The sequence below is a fragment of the Crocodylus porosus genome, unplaced genomic scaffold (assembly GCF_001723895.1).
Source record: "Crocodylus porosus isolate Cpor-Errol unplaced genomic scaffold, CroPor_comp1, whole genome shotgun sequence".
NCBI classification, from domain to species: Eukaryota; Metazoa; Chordata; order Crocodylia; family Crocodylidae; genus Crocodylus; species Crocodylus porosus.
Genome location: NW_017728923.1, coordinates 3,586,219 through 3,607,244, shown reverse-complemented (window position 1 = coordinate 3,607,244; position 21,026 = coordinate 3,586,219). Strand labels below are relative to the sequence as shown.

At 43.0% G+C, this 21,026-nt stretch overlaps 1 protein-coding gene and 1 long non-coding RNA gene across 3 annotated transcripts in view; one reads left to right on the top strand and one right to left on the bottom strand.

Moving 5' to 3' along the window:
* Positions 1-21,026, top strand: part of PIGQ (phosphatidylinositol glycan anchor biosynthesis class Q) — a 60,268-nt gene that overhangs the window by 32,129 nt on the left and 7,113 nt on the right. For both annotated transcript variants that reach the window (XM_019539966.1, XM_019539965.1), the window contains exons 5-9: positions 7,968-8,094; positions 9,167-9,320; positions 12,104-12,215; positions 14,183-14,263; positions 15,244-15,358. In XM_019539966.1, the coding sequence (XP_019395511.1) occupies positions 7,968-8,094; positions 9,167-9,320; positions 12,104-12,215; positions 14,183-14,263; positions 15,244-15,358 (589 nt within the window). The remainder of the gene's footprint in view (positions 1-7,967; positions 8,095-9,166; positions 9,321-12,103; positions 12,216-14,182; positions 14,264-15,243; positions 15,359-21,026) is intronic.
* Positions 1,752-21,026, bottom strand: part of LOC109313418 — a 24,551-nt gene continuing 5,276 nt past the window's right edge. Inside the window, exons 2-4 of the long non-coding RNA XR_002102043.1 lie at positions 17,642-17,743; positions 3,102-3,167; positions 1,752-1,829 (exon numbers count right to left, since the gene is read on the bottom strand). This is a non-coding gene — a long non-coding RNA (uncharacterized LOC109313418). The remainder of the gene's footprint in view (positions 1,830-3,101; positions 3,168-17,641; positions 17,744-21,026) is intronic.

The window sequence follows — 21,026 nt, the reverse complement described above, 5'->3', positions numbered from 1 at the left end:
GCTGGTTTAAACACGTCCAGCCCCTCCAGAAGCTCTCTAACCTGGTCCTCCCCAACCTGAGGTCTGGAAGCATTCCCCTCGAGTCCATTTTGCATCACAGCAGGGAAGTCGTGGTCCCTGCACAAGAAAACGGAGGTGAAGAATTGGTTAAAGAGGTCCGCTTTCTCCTCTGGTGCAACCACCAGCTTCCCCAGCGTATTCTGCAAAAACAATCCTATCTTGTAACATCCTGGTTTTCTGATGTGTGGTATCTTATATTTTGAATGTAACTCAAATATATATAGGAATTGCAGTATAACCATAGTACCAAGGGCACAATAAATAATTCTGACCCTGGAGACTAGCTCACTTATCAACCATCTCCTATGAAAGCTTATGTCTCTCAGAATGAGTTAAGTCTTTAATGTGCCATCCTGCCATGCCTTCAGTCCAGGAAACTTTATTAAGGAGTTAGCTCTTGTTTAACAATCCTTTCATCTAGAGCAGGGGTGCTCAGCCTCCAGCCAATGGGCCAGATTCTGCCTATGGTATCATGTCATCCAGCCCATGGAGCTCTTGCCGAGTCCCAATCTCAGCATGCAGGGATGGATGGGGACAGCACTGGACCCCAAGACCCAATTCCAGTGTGGAGAGCCTCCCAGGGGTAGTGCCAGGCCCCAGGTCCAATCCCAGTGGGTGGGAGGTAGTACCAAGCCCCCAGGATCCAATCCCAATGTGTGGAGGGTGGGAGGGGGTGGTGCCAGGTCCCCAGAGCCCAATCTCCAGTGTGTGGGGCAGGGAGGGCACAGTTCTGGACCTCATGGCTTGATCCTTGCACACAAGGTTTGATCCAGCCCATGGACCACCCCTGTGTGACTCATCTGGGCCATGGAGCCAAAAGCTTGAATGCCACTTATCTAAGGAATGCATACATATATAATTGTGTGTGAATGTGTATATGTATAAATTATTCTGTAAGAGCTCCACCTTCAGTAGGTAAAGAAGCACTTCATCATTTAGTGGTGTTTAGGGTTACCAAATTTCCAGTTCCAAAAATGAGGACACCTGTCAGGGGGACACCTCACTCCCTACCCACAGCTCCCTGGTCCTGCCAATAACTCTCATTCCCAATCTGCAGCCTCCTGTCCCTGCTGCTGCCCCTTGTTCCTGACCTGCAGACCTCTGGCCCTGTCTGTGCCCCTTGCTCCCAACCCACAGTCCCTCTCCTCCCCCGAGCCATGCTGGTGCCCCTTGCTCCTGACCTGCAGCCCCCTACTCCCCCCCCCCAGCTCTGCCAGAGGGCACCCCCAACTGCCCCTGTCTTGACTGGTCCAAAGTGTGGTGGCTCCAATTCGTGTGGGCAGTGGTCAAGTGAGTCCAGCCCCAGCATGGGTGGGAGGGAAGAGGGGAGGCCTGTGGCACCCCCTGTCCTGAGCTGGGTCTCCTGTGCTTCCAGGCAGCATCTCCTGGCCAGGCCGGCCTCACAAGCAAGGGCACTGATTCTGGTGCCACTGGCCCAGCCATGGAGCTCCCTGCTGCCCTCAAAGGGCCTCTATCCCTCCCCTGCTGGAGGGGCAGGTCCCAGCACTTGGACAGCTTCCCCCAGTGCCAGCAGGCACCTGCCCTCCCTCACACACCTATACCCTCCACACTCCCCTGGTATGCATGCACATCCAGCCCCCTGGACAGTCCCCAAGCCCTGGCCCTCCAGCCCCCGTCCCCACAGATTTACCTGCATCCAGCTGCTGGGGCTGCTTCCATGACCTTGCCAGGATGCACGTGCACCTGCTGCCTCCATTCACCAGTGGAGTGGAGCAAAATCCTGAACCTTGGTTTAGATTTCAAAAAATCTCCCAGACGGAGATCACAGGGTCCAAAAAGAGGACATATCTGGGAAAACCCAAACGTATGGTAAATCCTAGTGGTGTTGTAGGAAACTGAAAAATACAGTACCATATTTTCTCACATAAACATGCACCTTTCTCCCCAAACCGGCTAGGAGAAATGTAAGTGCACATTATATGCAAAAATGTAGATCCCCATGCATCCAGAAACTTGGCTGTGGGGGAGAAGTAGTAGAATTAATTGTGATTAATGGCAATTAATACTGCCACCACTCTCCAGCTGCCAGATTTCCAGACCTGTGGGGAGCCCCCCAGGCCAGATGATGAGGCTCTGTGCACCAGCTCAAGGCAGTGCATGGAATCTGGCTGTGGTTGGATTGGCGCACTGAATTGGGCCTGCATGTGCCAAACTCGACACATGGCCCCAGATCCAACACATGGGATCAGATCCAGTGAACACCCTTAGACCCTGTGCACCGGATAAAATCAGTGCACAGGGTCTGGTTGCAGCCAGACTCAGTGCCCAGCCCTGGTTCCAGCATGCAGGGTCAGAGCCAGCACATGGCCCCTAAACCTGGTGAGCTGGATTGGGCCAGTGCATAGGGTCATGCCATGGCCAGACCTGATATGCAGCCCTTGATTGGACCCAGTGCATAGCCCCAGACCCTGCACACTGTATTAGTTGGTAACCTGTCTTTTTTTTTTCTTCAAGCTGTCTGTAAAAACCAGGATGCATATTACATTCAGGAGCATGGTCTCTACAAGAAAATATAGTGACTGCAGCCAGATCTTGAGTTGCAACATTGAGGCTATGATGTTGTATCTCAATACGGGTGTGATCTGTCATTTTGATTCAGACATGTCAGCAGGTGATGGAGGTTTTGATAAAATTGCACAGTGTAACCCCCTTTTCCTTTGTGTCTGGGAAGGCGGAATGGCTCTTGCCATCTATGTCTTCATGGCTCTTCTCAGGAGTCTTCAGTTTGTATTTCCAGCTTCTAAATGGAAAGGTATTTTGTTGGCCTTATAGGGAATTCTAGCAATGATTTGTTTTCTCCTTCTCTTCTCTTCATTGGGAGAAACTTGCATCTCTCCTATTGCTGATCCATTTGCTCAGTTCTATAATCTAACACCATAATGGGAACCATGGGCGGCATTCCAGAGATCCTCTTTCTACACATTTTCCATGGGGCCCAGACACAGCAAGTAAAGTGTCTATTGTTCTCCTACCATGCAAGTTACACATAGCTGTGGTTGTGGATTAGCAGGGCTACTTACACAGTACTACTTTGCTGAGTCAGACTTTCAAGGGTTGCTTCAGTTTCAGTCATTTCTTTGGCCAGACTGGTGAGAAAAGGGAAGGAGGATGATTATAGTTAGAGTACATCTGTACCCTGCTAATGTATACTTAGACTGTAAGGTTAGTGTGAGGTATATCCTCCAAATCTTTTTTTAAATTATTCATCTGAAGTTTTTGAAACGTTCTGAAAATGTTTTTAGCCGGAAGATAATTTGTCTTCTAGTGCTGCCCTTAATTGGCCAGCTTTCTGAAATCTTATTTATTTGCAAGTTGTAGAGTAAGATGACTTCTGGCTAGGTTTCCACATGCACAGGTGGATTTGAAAAGCATTCCTTCTGCCCAGTGTCATCGGCAGATGGACTGTACTTGAAATGTGTTGGACCATATCACTTTTCCTGGATAGCCAGGCTGTAAGAATTTCTCATTCTTTCAATCATGCAGATAAATCATTCTCTCCCACCTGCAGGCTGTAATATCTGTTACTTCCTCCTGACCCTCTACAAAAGTAGTTTTTAATGCCTTTGAAACAGAGTGATGTTCACTTCAATGAACTTTCCTAGCAATTTGACTTGCCCCTTGCTCTTCCAAGGTATTGCTCTGTGGGTATCTCCATGGGCAGATCTAGAATTTTGAAAAGGGGGGAGCAGACGGTGTGGTGCATCATGTTTTATAACTCAACACACATTTTTCTCCACATAAAAAGAAAATAGAAGCTTTACTAACATGCTAGAGGGCTAGGGATATATTATTCGGTTTAAAATTGAAGCAAGATATAAATATAACTTTATTGGAATGTGCATTCATTTGTTGTATCATACATTATGTATTAAAAATGCAACAAAGTAAGCACCAATAATACAAAGATGTTGTTTCTTTAGTCCTGTAGCCATTAAAATTAAATGTACATCTCTTTCAGATTCATAAAACAAAATCAAGCCTTCTTGAGCATTTTGACACTGTAGTCAATATTTCACAGAAGGTTATTTCCACACCTGAGTTAATGTTTGTAGCTAGAGTTAAAAACAGCTTTCAGGGTTGTATAATAAGAGCTACATTACCAGGAGCAGCTAAAAATAGTAGGATTGCAGAAAAAGAACAATTTAGTTAGTGGAATCTTAAGACCATTAAAAAAGGAGAAATGATTGTTAACAGTTGTGGAATGAATAATTTAGATAAAATCAGGTAGCTTATAATGAACCATGAAGTCAGGTGACTTCCTTACTGCTGCCTGAATAGAAATGCTGCTGCCACTTCCAGACAGTTGGTCTTAAACTTTGGGTAGACCAGGAATCAAGGAGGAGTGAAATTGCACCCCACCCCCTCCTGCCCTTGGATCCATCCCTGGGTATCTCCATCACTGTTTGTGCAACCTCATGCCACTTACAGTTTCTACGCACTGGTTTCGTACTATTTAGTCCATCTACTTACGAAGCATTAGATTGGGCCCATAATTCAATGGCAGCCTTTTCATTGACTTCAGTGGTCTTTGTATCAGACCTGAAGTGCACATAAAAGATGCAGGTCTGCACCATCCAGGGAAATGCCTCCCTGGTGAATTCAGCGCATGTGGTGCAAGCCAACATCATTTCATTCCCCAATTCAACAATAAAATCTCTTCATAGCCATTTTGCAGTGGGATTCTTTCTGCTGCTGCATCTCCATCTGGTACACATTATCCCCATCACTGAAACGTTCTCAGGCTGGAGGAAGTTTGCCACGTTTGATATAAGCTTTCATAATTCTTTGTATAATATGACTTTCTTCCCCCAGTGTTCTGTGCTATTCTAGTTCTGATATGTGCACCAGATCTGCTAATGGCATTGGCCTCTGGCTTCTTGCATTAGTATGTTGGAAAATAAAAATAAGATTCTTTAATCTCTTTTCTACAGTTCTTTGCTTTAGAAAAAAAATCACCTCAGTGTTATATCAAAAAGCTTTTAACTATGTGAGAAGGAGTGTGATGTTTTCCTTGCTGTCCCTTGATATTCACCTTCATAACAAGGCTCTCATTTCCCTTGCCTCTCTCTTCTGGAAGTGCCAACATGTTTTGCTACTCCTCTCCTCTTATGTATGCTATTTGGAATCTATCTGCATTAGACTTTACAGGACTTATCAAAACTTTCTTCCCTTTTCACAAGCCTTAGTTTTAGGACAAAACAATAACAGGTAAGTCATTTTCCAGTTGCCAACACTCCAAGCTCCACCTGCTTATGTGAGAATCAAGCTGTGTTCTGTCCCCATCATTCATCACCCCAGTGATAATGATCCTTAAATCAGCACTTAGCTGGCAATTGTTGCTGAGGCAAAAAGCCATCAGTGGCTTCAGCTCCCTCTTTCACAGCTTGACTGGCAGTGCTGTGCTGACTCTAATAACAAGTTGCTTTTGTCAGTAAATGGAGCAGATGTGATTCAGAGACACCTGGGGAGTAGCAGTGTGCAGAGTGAAGGGCCAGTTTTGGAGTCAGCTGTCAGAACATAGAGTGGTGAACACAAATAACCTTCCTTATCCATCTCATGTCTCCTACACTCTTTTCTACTCCCTTTGCTCAGCCCAAGTTTCCGTGATAGCAGCTCCTGATTCTGTCTTCTCACAACAAATCTACACTAAGTTCCTGGTGGCTGTGCCTTAAAGAGAGGCAAACCTAAGCCCTGGTGTTTTCTATGCAGTAGTGTGGTTGTGAAAACTGGATCCCTCAATATCAGTTTTATACAAGCCTCTAACCTCTATGCTCTGTGGGGAAGAGACCAGTTAATTATCTGTCACAGATCCTGTGCAGGGTATAACTCCACAAAGACTTCTGGAGCTATATTAGTGATAATTGGTTACACCCCAGGCCAGACATTTAAAATAACTTCCTTGAGAATTCACAAGCAAAACAAGGAGTGAAAGACATTATTTTGAAAATTGCTATTCTGGGGCTTCTATGAGGGTCAAGCATAGAAGCCTGAGCCCTGTTTATAGTAGGCATTGTACCAACATATATCTGGTAGACAGTGCTTTTTGAGCAGCTCTGGTTTGCTCTGTGTTTCTTGAGATATCCCAAGGGGGGGCTTGTTGCCTCCACTGTCATTTTCTTTGATCTTGCATCCCCCAAAAAACCTCTAAGTATTGAGAAAAACAAATGGGCTGCAATTAAACGAGACACTGATTCCACTGTGATCTGATCTTAACCACTTCAGCTTCTCACTCTAGGTTGGTGATGTTCCCACAGCCCCTTAATGAAATGACTCCAATACAATGACACTGTAATTCACATTGTTTCCTCTATTAATGTGAAAAACATACAGTATTAATTACTACATCAAGAGAACTGGATTTTTAGGTCATCTCCTAAGTCTCTTTCTTCTTTCTGTTGATCAGTTCTAAAGCATCCATCAACAAAATAACCACAAAACAGTACATCATGGGGCCTAGCATTGAAAGACCTCCTTCAAAAGCAGCAACAACCAATGGTACCTTACAGGAGTGTTGCGCCTTAGTCAGAATATAACTATAAACTGTAGCCATAAAAGGGCTTCAGAAATATTCCATGCTGAAGACGACCTTGCTCAAAGACTGCCGTCAAACATTTAAATATTTAATTAAACTAAAAAATCCTTTTGCTAAACTACAGCTCTAACTCTTAAAATATTAAAGGAGATCTATTTATAAAGTATCTAGCACATGTCTGTCCACAACAAGGACAAAATTCACTGGTATAAGCCAGGCCTAGCTTGCAGTAAGATATTTTAAGGGATGCAGGGGCAGAGAAAATCAATGTGACTATCCTATTGTGAAAGGAAATTTTTCTCATATTGAAAATGTAGCTTGGAACTGTGCCACTAAACTAAACATACTGTGTGTCTATTATGTGTAGAAAGTTATTTCACAAATGATCCCCCAACTGCTGATTAATAAATACAGATTTTTCTCTGATGCGTACATGTTTCTCTGGGCAGAGAATTTGTGACTTTAGCATTTATAGAAATGATGCATATGCATTAAGAAGAGAACAGACCCATCATCCATCAAGGTTGGGCCCCAAGTCTAGATTCTCCTCACATGTGAACTTCACAGTTACTCTGTGTGGGTGTCGGGGGTGTACCTGGTTTTTGCCTGTGTCTGGGTTTTTTAAAGAAGTCTAAGTGATTTGGGCACCTGACTCCCTCAGGCTTTGAAATTACTGACATCAAGGTGCTTTTTAGAAGAGATAATTAGCTGGCTAGGAAATCCTACATGGAGGCAAAGGACTTGTAATGTTTGCTGCAATGTAGTTAGGCAAAATCAGCCCTGTAGGTTGTGGATGACCTTGTCTGTTTACCTCGCCATACAACTAATGCACCTTGTCTCTGCTGTGCCTTTTACAATGGGATAGCTAACATGCATTAGTTATTTTATGGTAAAAAAAGTGTACCTTTTTGTTAATGAAGCTATAGCCTCCAGCTCCTTTTGAAAATCCAAGCTTATTTGCATACATTTTACTCAAAAAGTTACGTTTCCCTCTCACTCTTGAGTATTCGATCATCTGTGAAAATGTATCACTGCCTTCACTGAAAAGCACCCAGTTTGCTCTCCTACATTGCAAAGGTATTGTCAGAAGTATCGTGTGTGATCTGATTTCTGACTCAGGAGAATTGGGCACCTGTGTGGTGTTTATCTAAAAGTTCTGAAAGGCGCGCTTCATCAAATTGCGCATGGTGTTTCTAATATCGCTAATGTAGGGGTTTTTTGCACCCATGAGACAGTATTTTTCCTCAGAGATTGTACAGGAGTCATGAGAAAAGGCTTTTGCTGCATCTGAAGTGTTGCTCATGTACAGTATAACCACTTTGCACTCTCTAAGATTGTCATCTTGTGTTGGCAGCATGTCGCTAAAGAGCTCCAGGGCCTGCTGCAATGGCTAATGGGAGTGCCAGCTGGTTTAAAGATGAACCGAGCTTTGGACCAGGTGCTGGGACGGTTCTTTCTGTACCACATTCACCTTTGGATTAGTAAGTACAGTTGTTTAACCTTTCATCTTCCCTTTTCACAGCTCTCTCCCTAATGTCTTGTGTTGTCCTAGAAATCTGAGTCAAAGTGTGTCATTGCAAGGACATACTGGTTTGTGATTCTTTCTGATTGGGAACTCAGATCAAAATTGGGTTCCAGGTTCCACACAGGGAAGCTATCTGAAATAAGTAAAGTGCGTAGATTTGGTACTTGGCAAAAATTAAAAGGCACAGTGAAATTAATTAATTTGGCACCAGTAATGGCCTGTGCCCAAAAAAAGATTCCAGATCTTGCACTAGCTTCTTCATCTTTGCCCTATAAAGGGTAGTTGGACAGGATGGGGTGGGGAATCTTATTTTTGGGCTTGAAATGCAGAATCCATCCTGTAGCTGACTTCAGCAAGTGGCCTTTTTAAACTTGTCATGAATGCATCTGTATCTTGAAATAGAATCTCGCTAGTGATAAAGAAATATGTGCATGTGAGAAATAGTCATGTAGGACAGGGCTTAGCAACTGTGACTGGCTGTTAATGAATCAAGCACAGCCTTGTTTTTTGCTCCACCTTGAATAATGGTCAGAGAGGTTTCATGCTACTAAATATATTGCACAGACTTCATTATTTTGTAGCAACTGCTTTGTGATGGTTTCTGTTGGGGTAGGAGAGCTGGATGAAAGTATATCAGTAAGGATTAGCATGTGCCCGAAAAATTTATCCCAGTGGATAGCGAACAGAAAATCTAGCCAACAATGTCAGCCACATATGGGAGTAAGATGGCCACCTTTGCACAGGGTAAGCGGATGTCCTTAAGCCTCTCTACACCTGCTACACCAGAGGAAAGGGTATTAAGAGTTAAAAGGGTGGGAAGTGCCAGTCATTGTAATTGGAAGGTGGCAATCTAAAAGCACTTCCCATTTTTACTTTCATGTCATCTTGGCTTTGATCTCTGAAGCAACATTCTTGGAGGGACAGGGAGGGAGAGAGGCTGACTAGGCCATCAAGAATTTTCTCTCTCGAGGCTCCAGCAAGTGGTGAAATACCTCGTGTACAGTGTCATTCTTTCCAATTTCCACTAGGCTACATCCACCTGATGTCCCCCTTCATTGAGATGATCCTCTGGTATGTTGGCCTGTCAGCTTGTCTAGGCTTGACTGTGGCTCTTTCCATCCTCTCCGACATAATTGCACTCCTGACCTTCCATATCTACTGCTTCTATGTCTATGGAGCCAGGTGGGTGAATTTGATTTGTTTGCTTCATCAGATATGCCCGTCCCCAAAATCATGTTGCACCCAGTTAGTCCTTGGTGTGATCCTATTGACTTTAACAGTCTTAAACCACAGATAAATTTGGCCAATTACATGATATTCAAATGACTGAGTCTGAATATACAGAGATATCTGCCAGAGCTATATGGGAACCCTATGGGATATTAACTGTGTTACCTCTAATTGTCTATTCACTCTGAACAGTTGGTTAGAAAAGTAAAATTACCCTTAATGGATGAATAAAAGTGCAAATTTTCCAAGAGTGGTTGATTTTTGCCTTTTCCTGCCTCTTCCCAGCTCCAGTGGCTGGGGGGTGAGGGGGTGCAAGGAAATATCTAATTTTTAATGTGCTTCCAGAAATGCACTGCCTCTCCCTTGCTGCAGAGATTTGCATGCATTTGGAGTAAACTATCTGGATTTTCAGTTGCACCTTTCAGATTGCCTGAATGATGGTGAATGGCTTCTGTGTTACTCCCCTTGCCCCACTAGAGGGCCACCTGCACTTTACAGTCACAGAAAAGCTGAGCAGGCAAGGGTGTGTAAAAGAGAGAGGCTTGTTTGTCGCATTCTGTATAGAATGTGTCAGAGTTATTCTTGCGAAAAGAATTCAAAACAAAGCAAGTTTTTGCTGATGCATCCTTTGGATCATAAAGTGCAACAGGGAATAGCAGTCCTGACAGAGAAGACAGCATGCTGAGGGGATGAGCAGGAAATCTTCTGCCTAATAATCACTAGAGATGCCACTCTCCTCTCCCTGGGGTGGTGAGGAGGGGAAAAGTAAAGTACATTGAGTAGAACTGAGTGAACTTCAGAGCAGACAGGTAGAGGTCGCAGAGAATACCGTAGTTTAGATGTATAGAGAAATGCTGTAAGCAGAGGGTTTAGGATTCATAGAAATCCTGCCTAGCAGGAATCTCATCCACAGAGCTTTTTACCTGGAAGTTCCTCTCTCAGGCTGTAGAGCAGATAAGGGACTTTCCCTTCAGTAAGAAGGTCAGGATAGGGGAGGGAGAGAAGATAAAAGCAGTTTCTATATTCACTTCTAATTTATGTGCTTTAGAATGGCAGTCTGCAGGGTTCAAGTGTCCTTGTTAGAAGCATAGCTGCCTATGCCTGAAGCACAGCAAACTTGCCCAGCTTCACTCCTTAGGGGGAAAGGAGAGATGATAAGTGAGCATATAACTCTCACAGCTACTGAATTGCCACAGAAGCCTCAATTCATGCAATGGGGAGGGGCGTGGTATTGCAACAGCTGTATACTGCATTGGTGTTACATTTGCTAATCAAGGCGATGCAGAATTCAGAGTCCTGATATTAAAGTGAATTCACTATATTGACATGCAAATGAAAGCAGGCATGTGTGTACAGATAAGCTGTGAAGGTGTGGCAGGTGCAGCATTAGGCATGCATGCTTGAGTGCATGGGAGTGGGCAGGTATAGTATTAGTCAGAGGAAAGAGGCAAGTCTGTACTGGTTGAAGCAGCTGGGATGTAAGGCCACAAGGCTAGACTTGTCTTGGGGACACTGTAGGTTACTGTGCTGAACTGAGCCTCCCCGCTTTGGTAGCCTTATGCAAATCTTGTTAAGCTGTTGGTGATCCTTCCAGTTGACTTCCTTTGTTGTGTAAGACAATTCACCACTACTTTCACAACAGTGGTTTAGAGTTTTAGTTGATCATATGTTTTAACTAGGATGTCACACGCACTGTAGGCTTCTGCAGGCTGAATCCTGGACACCCCTCCATTGTAGCCCACAGGCTGCTGCCTCTGCAATGCCTTTCCATCCCCTTCCATTTCATGGCTCCTCTACAACTCTTCCCCTGGCAGGTGGAATCCCCTCCACCCACGTGGGGTTCTTTGTGTCTTCCAACTTCCTCACGTGCCAAAGGTGCAATGCTTATTCTCTTTCTGCCAATCTGTCCACTGTAAAGGGGGATCTCTCTGCACCTCCCTTCCTCTCAAGCAAGAGTCTATGGCCCCATTCATCCTTCCCACTCCAGAGTTCCCCACACCCTCATAATTGGTCTGGTAGATTATTCTGAGTGTCATGGTATCAACATTGAATAGATGAGGAGATGTGAGATGCAATGTTAATAGGTGCCATCAACAGATTGCTTGATCTGTAAACAATTAGAGAGATGCTTGAAGCTGTGGCTTGCTAAATAAATTGTAGAGGCTCTATCTATCCCTCATTTCAGTTCTCTAGTTTTCCCCCAAATCTAGACATTTATACCCAGAACATTCCTTGAAATTTTGGAACTGATCAAACTTTCCAAACTTACTGGGTTAGATATAGACAGGCACAGATAAGATGGGAAAATGACATCAAGCTGTGTACATTGCTTCTCAAACTCAACCAGTTTCACATAAAAATCTAAATTAAAGCAAAATTGAGGTCACAACATCAAGCAATCAAAAGTAAGGGAATGCCAGAATTAAGGTTGTGTGTGCCCCCTTGTGTATCTGCATTATCATGATCTTTAATTACATGATCACATGCTGCTCTTTTCCCACAGGGCCCCTTCCTCATTCAGTTCACAGGCTGGATGGTGCCATTGATGAAGCAGTTATTCAGTATTTTGTTTTATCTTCATTGTTCTTTTTTCTTTTTTTGCTTCCTTCAGTTTACATAACCTTAGCAATTTAGTGCCCTGCTCAGCTGACAGCATGGAGAGTGATAGCAACTGCTTTGTGTTGTGGCTCAGGAGATCTTGATTCTAATTCATGGTGTCCCTCCTCTTTGCATAGGCTCTACTGCCTGAAGATTTATGGGTTGTCATCTCTCTGGCGCTTATTCCGTGGAAAGAAGTGGAATGTCTTGCGACAGCGGGTGGATTCCTGCTCCTATGACTTGGACCAGGTAGTGGCAAAGCATCAAGCAAGTGCTGTATTATACTCTGCAAAGTCTGCAGCATGGCCTGATTCTGTCTCATTTAAAGTCAGGGTGCAGTCCACAGGCTGCTCCAGGGCATCCAAATTAAGTACAGATCTTGGCACATTGCCTGTTTGTCTCCTCAAGCGCAATTTTGGACTCTTCTTCTATACTGCAAATCCAGTATACAGTCCTGGATACTCCACAGACCTACAGAACCAGAAGCTGTCTATACCACTTCTGCTTCTGATTAGTGTATCTGCCTTGATGCAGTGCTGTGGCTGGACTAATTGCCCCCTGGCTACCTCTGGAAGCAATATAGTTATATTCAGATAGCACCGGACTTTGTCCTCTCAGCAGGTCCTTAGGCTAGTGCCTGGCAGTGAGGGAACATGGGAGAGGGGGGAGGGCAGACATTTCAGGATCACATTTTTCAGATTCAGGACCAAAGCCCCATTTCAGAGACACTGTGTTGGTTGATGTAATCATTTCTCAGTATATTAAAAGATCCTGATCCTGTGAGGTACTGAGCACCTGCCAGCAGCCCTAGTGACTTCCATGGGAGTTGCAGATACTTGGTGCCCCTCAGAGCACGGGTAGGGAAGGAGATACAGGGGAGGGAGGCAATTTAAATAATATACCAAGTAAGTGGTGCCCAGCAGTGTTGCCATAGTAACATGCTTCTTAGTATTCCTATTAAAAGACCCTATTTATTTCACATCCAGTTGGAGGTTGGCCCACGCTTTTTCACCAGGATGTTGGAACACATTTTGTGAAGCAGTGCAATCTACCTTTCAAACTGCAGTGCTAAAGAAACAATAGGAAAGTTACACAGAGCCAATCTGTTCTCTCCTTATTTTAAAAATATCATTAAAAAGTATCACTCAAATGGGGCCAAGTATAAGAATTTGTTATTTAATAGTTTCAGTTGCTTTGAGATGAGAATTGCAGGTGAAGTGATAAATACCATAGACTGGCAGGATGAGTAGCTTCAATGCAGCTCTTTTTAATTTCTGCTGAAGCACTATTTGGTAACTTCTGAGAGTAGCTCATCTTCAGCAAATTGCAGCAGATAAACTTAGGCCTCTTACAGTCATACTGGGACAACCTCCCCACCCCCGAACAGGAGAGGAAGAGCAGCAGTATCAGAGATTCCACTATTTTAGGGTTCTTTCTCTTTGCACATGGAAAATAAGAATGTGTTTGGCATGTAAAAAACCTAATTCTGCTGCTGTTGAAACCAGTGGGGGTTTGTCATTGGTTCGTGTGGAAACAGCTTTTTAAGGCACAGACCTTAAAATACTTTTTGATATGCTAACACAAAAAACGCTTTGCTAAGCAACAGCCACCGTGTGAGAGAGGAGGGTGTACTGGGGGAAAATAGCCATTAAAAAATTGTTGGTTGGGGTGGCTTTTGGTGCATCTCTGCTTACATGCTTAAAACTGTGGCATTTATCTCCCTTAGAAGAAGGACTCTTCAGGTATTTTCTCTTGCAATACACCATGGTCATGTTCTGTTTCTGCAGAAATGGTGATCCCTGGATTTCCCATTTTGGAAAATGTAATCTCAGATTAAGAATGTGATCCTTAGATGGCACAAATCAGTATCGCTCTGTGACTTCTGCTGCAGCTCTGCTGATTTGGATCAACTGAAAAGTTGGGTTCTAAAAAAAAAATAGAACCCTTGAGTAGTCTATCAGGGAGTCATATTCTGATAGGATGCAATGTATTTACCCATATTGCATGTTGAGAAATGGAACCTTACAAAAAGGGGTCATTATTGAGGGAGGTTACTTACTCAGGGTAAAAATCTCTTATTCACCAGCAATATGGACTTAGAAGTAGTGTGTTGGGATGAGTGTTGTGAACCTCCTGTCTCTGTAATCTAAACATTACCTAATCTTTACATGTCTTGTACTGTTAATAACATTTGTTTATTATTTCTTTTTCCCCAGTTGTTTATTGGCACTTTGCTATTTACGATCCTGCTGTTTCTTTTACCCACCACTGCGCTGTATTACTTGGTGTTTACGCTGGTAAGATTCAGCCTTTAGAGATGGTCACATCTTATCTATGTAAGTGAAATATACACTTGTCCATTCACATCCATATACAAATACGATAATCATAAGACTGTCCTGGGGACAGTTCTCATACAGCTGACATGCAACAAGCAGATGGAATTCAGGATGCATACTTGTGTTTCTCTGAAGGAAATTCCCAGAAAATCAAAGTCATTGGGACGATCTATTCTACTGTCTTTTCCCTGGAGTCATTTTTAATCTTTCCCTCCCACTTCCTGGGGTAACTGCCCTTCTGGTTTGATCCAGAACTTTTCCATCTGGAAATTAACCTATTTCATTAATACTTATTTAGCCAGACTTTGGTGGAAAAGTTGGACTCATTTCCCAATCCAGCCAGTACCATTTGAGGCCTGGATGCAAAGTTCCCCACTAAAGCCTGTAACCTTCACAAAAACTTTAACTTCTTATTTGAAAGGAGCAGAATAAAAATAGTACAGGACTCCAAAAAGTTTGACAGAAAAAACTATAAAAAGTAGTACAATAATAGAGAGTGCTTGAATAAGGGGGAGTTTAAATGCTTTATAAAGGGATTCTTCAGTTAGAAGCAAGCTAGTTTTATTCACTGCAAGGGAGACACGGTTTTGCATCTGTTAACCACAGCTGGTAAGCGATGGAATCTCTTAGAAATGGAAGTCTAATTCCTCACCTCTGTCTTTAATACTGCATTCCACTATTTTCAATGGCACAAAAGTAGAATATATCTCATGCTTTTGAAGGACAGAGTCTATACAGCCACAAGCACCTTGATTATTATTACAGATTTAGACCAAGATTGTCAAGGAGTCTGATTCTCAGAGCTCACTGGAAATCAACTCTATCCAGAGTGTTTTAAGCTGAGTGCCCACAAATTTAGGCTGCCAACATCACTAGTTGTTTCTGAGAGTGTAAGCCTGTTTGCTCATCTGCATCTGCCTGTCAAACTTTCTTTATAGCTCCGCCTGCTGGTGGTGGTTGTGCAAGGCCTGATCCATCTGCTAGTGGACCTCATTGACTCTCTACCCCTTTATTCAATCTTGCTTCGGCTCTGCAGATCTTACCGACTCGCAGGTAGGTACCACATCTGAAAACTGACAAGAGCTCCCACACTTGTATTCACAGGGGTGCCTGTTGGGGGTTTGTTCTGGTATTGGGGTAGCTTTTTGTACTGAAAAAGTAAAAATTACCTGAAAGCATAGGCAATGCATAGGGAGGACATGGAGGCACATGCCCCCCCACCCCGAGATTGGCCTCCACCAAAGCCACCACCAGCTTCTGCAGGCAGTCATTGCCCCCCCTTGCTACTGATGCAGTCTTGCTTGCTGCTCACCACCTTGGTGCCCCCCCCAGTCGTGGGAGACACCAGTTGTTCATGCCTGCAAGACACTCAGGTTCCCAACACAAAAGCTATGCAGTTGTCAGTGCTACTAAACAGTTATCTTATGATACTGGATAATAAAGTCAGTGGAAAGTAATGTGATGCTAAAGCAGAATCAGAAACACTATAGCAAAACATACTGAAGCAGAAAGTATTGTTCTCCCAGACAACTTTTAAATTGGGTTAGCTGTTTTTACCTACTGGGTCAGCTTAACAGGATCTGCTAGCAACCTCAAATCCTCTGGAATTCAAAGTTTTTGCTAAATTGTGGGGGAATTTTTATTTTTAATTTTTTGCCATCTGTTCTTGGCTTGAAAACAGGATAGAACACCTTGAGAACCTGTTCTTTTTTAGTTTAACAAAATAGAGGATGAAAGGGGATATGATCACCCTTTACAAGTACATTCATGGCATGAATAGTAAGAAAAGAGGCGGAACAGAAAAAAGCTACAAAATGGGTATACATAAATGGGTAGCTATAAATGTAGGTCAGAAATTATAAGAAAGTTTCTAACTGTCAGAGAAATAATGTTTTGGAATGGTTTTCTGAGCGAAGTTGTAGGGCAAAGAACCTGAATCACTCTAAGATTGGCCTGGAAAAGTTTATGGAAGGAGTGGTATGAGAAAACAAGGAGTCCTGTCTCAATAGTTAGTTAGCATTATAGGTGGAATCATGTATTTGTAATCCTCAATTGGGATACAGAGGTAAATTTCTTGTAGTGTGTTAGGGATTATGTAGATAATCCCATGCTTCAGGGCTTTTGTTGATCACCAATAGGGGCCAAAAAGGATTTTTTTTTCCTTTCATTAATGTTATTAGCTTGGGAGCAGGAATAGGTATGAGGTTATGTTGGCCACAGCTAGGCCAGGGCTTTTTGACTGGAGGGCACTGATGGTCCTTCTGGGACTTAAAAATACACGGGTTTCTTGCTAGAAGATCTTGTTTTCATTCAGATTTGGCATCAGAAAGGAATGTTTTCCTTAAGTCCTATAGGCATGGGACATGGGGGATTTTGTTTTCCTCCATAGCATGTGGCATAGTCCTGTTTCTAGGATCTTTCAATCATATATTAATGTCATTGCAGTGACAGGGCATTGACACTGCCCTCATCTCCCCTGCTTTTACCTATTGCGTGTTATAGGGTGCTCTTGATGTTTCAGTTATATTGTACTTTTTAGTTGTGTATGAGGTTTGAAGTAGTGATTTTGGGGAGTCCCTGGGAATTGTCTGTCTAGAACACAAAGGACTGGACTTGATGGCCTGGAGCCCCTTCCCAGAACTATATTCGTATATTCAGAAGGGCTGTGTCTTCAGTGTAAATTGACATAACTTTGTGAACTTCTGTGGAGCTTTGCTGATTTATACTAATTAAAGAACTGAGCTGAAATGTCCAGTTTAGTTTCAGAACCAGAGAACTCTGGGTAAGTAACAAATAAGCATTCCTCTTTCCAGATTAGCCTGTGACCATTTCAAAATTACTTTCTGCCACGCCATGGTTGACAACCATTTTTGGGACTGGAATCAAGGGTAATACTGAAGTGGGTTTAGCTGAATTAATTGTAGATAAACCATTGCAAATCAAGAAGGGCTAAACCATAAGCTCCAGTATGACTGTGAATCAGGGAATTCCAGATGCAAGAAACATAGAGTGAAAGGTCTTGGTCATCATGAAGTCAAGGCCAATCATGAACTGGAAGGAACCCTGAGGCAGCTGATAGCGGCTATGTCTGTTAGTCTCTTTGGAAATATTCCAGGTTTTGGGCATGAAGAGATAAAGAATCCTACAGATTATGTTGCTTTTCAGTGCCTGCCTTCAGCAGCTCTCCATGCATTTGCTTGCAGGAACTTAACCTTTTAGGAACTGTCTTTGGATGCCAGGAAATCCAGCTAAAGACAGCTGTCCCAGTAGATGTCAGGTAATTGATTAGAATGAAATCTTGCTGTGAATGATTTAAAAAAACACTGCAATATCAACCATGATGTCTTCTAACTGAGGAAACAGGAAAATGCATCAGACCTTCTCTTCAGGCAAGACATTTAGAGATCATCTCTGACTCAGGTCAGAAGAACATTTTGTCTGAGAAGAGAAAACAAAAGGTCAAATCAGCTTAAAGGAAGGATAGCCCTTCAAGAAATCTTTCCTGCACGTGTCCAGGGAGGCTGAACACGATGATCTGTAAGGTCCCTCCCCAACAACTATGAAACTGCACACCACTCATTTGTTTCCTTGATGCTGCTTTTCTATTACCAATTACAGAGCAATGGCCTGCAAAAGATATCGTCCCAATAGTATTGCTCTTTTGCTGTAGGTACCTGATCAGTTAGTTCTGGAACTATTATCGAAGTGGTTCCAATGCCTTGCATGTATTGCTTTCCTATCAGGAAGGGTTTAGTGCACTTTTTAACTACAGTTCAGTGCAGTCCTGGCATCTGGCCTCTGATTTCCTTGGCTTAGACTCTGAAGTGAGAGAACAATTGTATTCATGATGTCTAAATAAGCATAGATGAATAATGGTCCATCCACATGTAAGTGGAATAATATGTTTTTTATAAAATTTTGAAAACATATCAAATCTGTAGTTCTCCACCCAAGAGCAGTGTACACCAAGCAGAGGCCAGCCAACTGGAAAAAGTTGTCCTGGAATGGGGTCTGCCTGTTTTGTTCTGGATGTAGAGTTTTGCTTTTGGAATGGTATAATGCAGTAAATCAGGCACTGCGCTAGGGTTCAGGCAACTTGGCCTCTGTTCCTGGCTCAGTCATTAGAGTTTGACTTCTAGCAAGTTAGTTAACTTTTCTCTTTATTGCAAACTCTTTGTAATTCTTTAACTAGCTTAGGTTGTTTTTGTAAATCTGATATCTTTTATTAGATCTCATTCCACTGGTGGATCTCAGAGCCTCTTGCGGTAGATCTCAGAGCCTCTTGGAGTTGATCCGAGGCTGGGGTGGAGGGCTGAGTGCCCATATGCATGAACATCTGCACCCCAGCCTGCAGGGCAGTCCATGGGAGAAGGAAGGGGTGGGGGCTAGATAAACCATTGTAGATCAAGGCCCCTACTGTGAGGGACAGTGCCGCAGAGGCAGGAGCAGGGATAATAAGTTGGGTGGGGCCCTGACCGGGTGGGACTTATCTGCTGGGGAGGCATGTTCCCAAATAATTTTTTCTCCCTCTGCCTCGATCTGCCCCACCCCTACCTGCTGGGCAGGGGGGTGGCAGTAGTGCATGGTACATCTTGGGTTGCTTTTAAATGCCAAAGGTGATCTCCTACTTAAAAGAATTGGAGGCCACTGTATTAGACCATTTAAAATAGTTGGAAAAATTCTTTTTTGCAAGCTTTCAGGTACAAACACCCTTTGACAGGCTGAGAAAGTGTCTGTCTGCAGTTGGTCTGTGCTCTTCCTGGATGGAATAGAAGCCAGAGGCCAGTATGCATGCAAGAAAGCCTGTCAGTGAAAATGTATATTGAGCCAGTTAATGGGTGAGAGTCCAGCGTGGGGAGAAGGGGAATGTAAACCTGGTGTTGAGAATATAGCTGGTAAATAGTACCCAGGTTACCTGGGGTATCAGATGTTAGTATGGTTATAATGTATCATAAATCCAATGTCTATATTTAGTCCATGACTTTTTGTAACTAGCCTAGTAATTCTCATGGCCAGGATGCTATGAGATTAGCACTGAGAGATGTGCAAACACCTACACGATTCCCAACATAAATTCAGAGATTTTAACCAGGAATCTATAGTGTCAAAAACATTCTGACTTCTTGTTGTCTTTCTGAGTTCTTTTGCAACAAAAGTGTTGGTCTATTATTTTTCTGTAATAAAAAAAGAGTAAAAACTAAGAAATGGCATTTTCTGAGAGGTATCTTGAGTCTAACAAGCGGTGCCTTGAATCTAAAGGAGTTGAGAACCACTGACCTAGCCTGCTGGGGCTCCAACATTTACTGGAATATAAATAATGATTAACACATTGCATAAAGTCAAACAAAGAAGTAGAAGCATATTCTGATTTGTCTTATGTTAGTAATGATATAAATGAAGCACAGGGAGCACAGAACCCTGAACTCTAATCTTGCCAGGTTAATCAAAAAGATGGTTTAGGATATTTCTGTTATAACAATCTGGAACTTACTGAGCATTTTTACTCTTCATATAAAGTTAAGTGCTCAAAACTCTCAAACAGTCTACAAATAATAGTGTTAATTTATAAATGAATGTATTTGTAACTTAAGCCCTTCACATATTTGTTAATGGCTTAGGATCTTAATTTAAATTTTCACTTAAGAGACAACATTAACTAGTATTTGTGGTAAGAGACTGTGGGGCTAGAATTCCTAGAAGATGGTACTTGTTCAAGTGGGCAGTCTCCTCCTGTATCTTCACCTAGATAGTACATCCTTGTTTGGCCTGCAGGAATTCTCTTCAGCATTTTATGTTTTTTCTAATCATTGCTGTCCTATCTCAAAGAAGTTACCTGTGTAAAGAACAGGCCTTGAAATGATTAGTTGCTTCCTCTCAAAAAGTCCCTGCAAGCAACTGGTCCTTTTTCTCCTAGTCCAGAGCCTAGATTTGCCAAGGCCCACAAGACTCAACCTTATCCCCACATATTCACCATCTGTATAAAACCGCGGGGGAAGCTGATCTTGCAAGATGACCTTTAGTATTCAGATGACATTCTACATCTCTCTTATCTCATACATAAACACTTTTTTCCAGCTTTCTTCAATGACTGACAAAAATAACTGGATGGCAGGATAGAGCTGAACCCAGCCAAAACTGAAATGATCCTGGTTGGTAGAGGAAAGTTCTTTAAAGAACTTTCACTCTGCTGTAGCATTTTGCATCATCAAGGGAATCTGTGCCCCTCTAAATATAAAGCATTCTCCCTGTTTAGAATATTAGTAAAATGTTGTTTATTTACAGTATATCATACCTCAAATCCAAAATCTTTCCCATTTAACTTTGATTTCATAGGGAACTTAGTTAGGCTTGGAGGGGATAAAGAAGTGAGAGACTGGCTGGTGGTAGCAGTCGTCAGCATGTTAAAATACCTGAATGGATTAATTCTTATCAGTAATCATTGATTGCTTTGAATTTACTCAAATGCCTCTGTGTCAACCACCATCCCAGCCTTTCCCTTACTTAAGCTAAAAGCAGAAGGGAGTCTAGCACATGAACAGCAACCACAGTGCCATAGCAAGGTGGGGGCGAATGGGGCAACCACCCCAGGTACCAAAGCAAAGGGGTGCCAACAGATGCTGCCCAGCCAGGGCAGGGCGCAGGACAGACCTGCGAGTGGCTTACTTGGGAGGGGGGCACGGGCACAAAGGGAAGGCAGCTTCTGCCACTGTGTGTGTCGTTC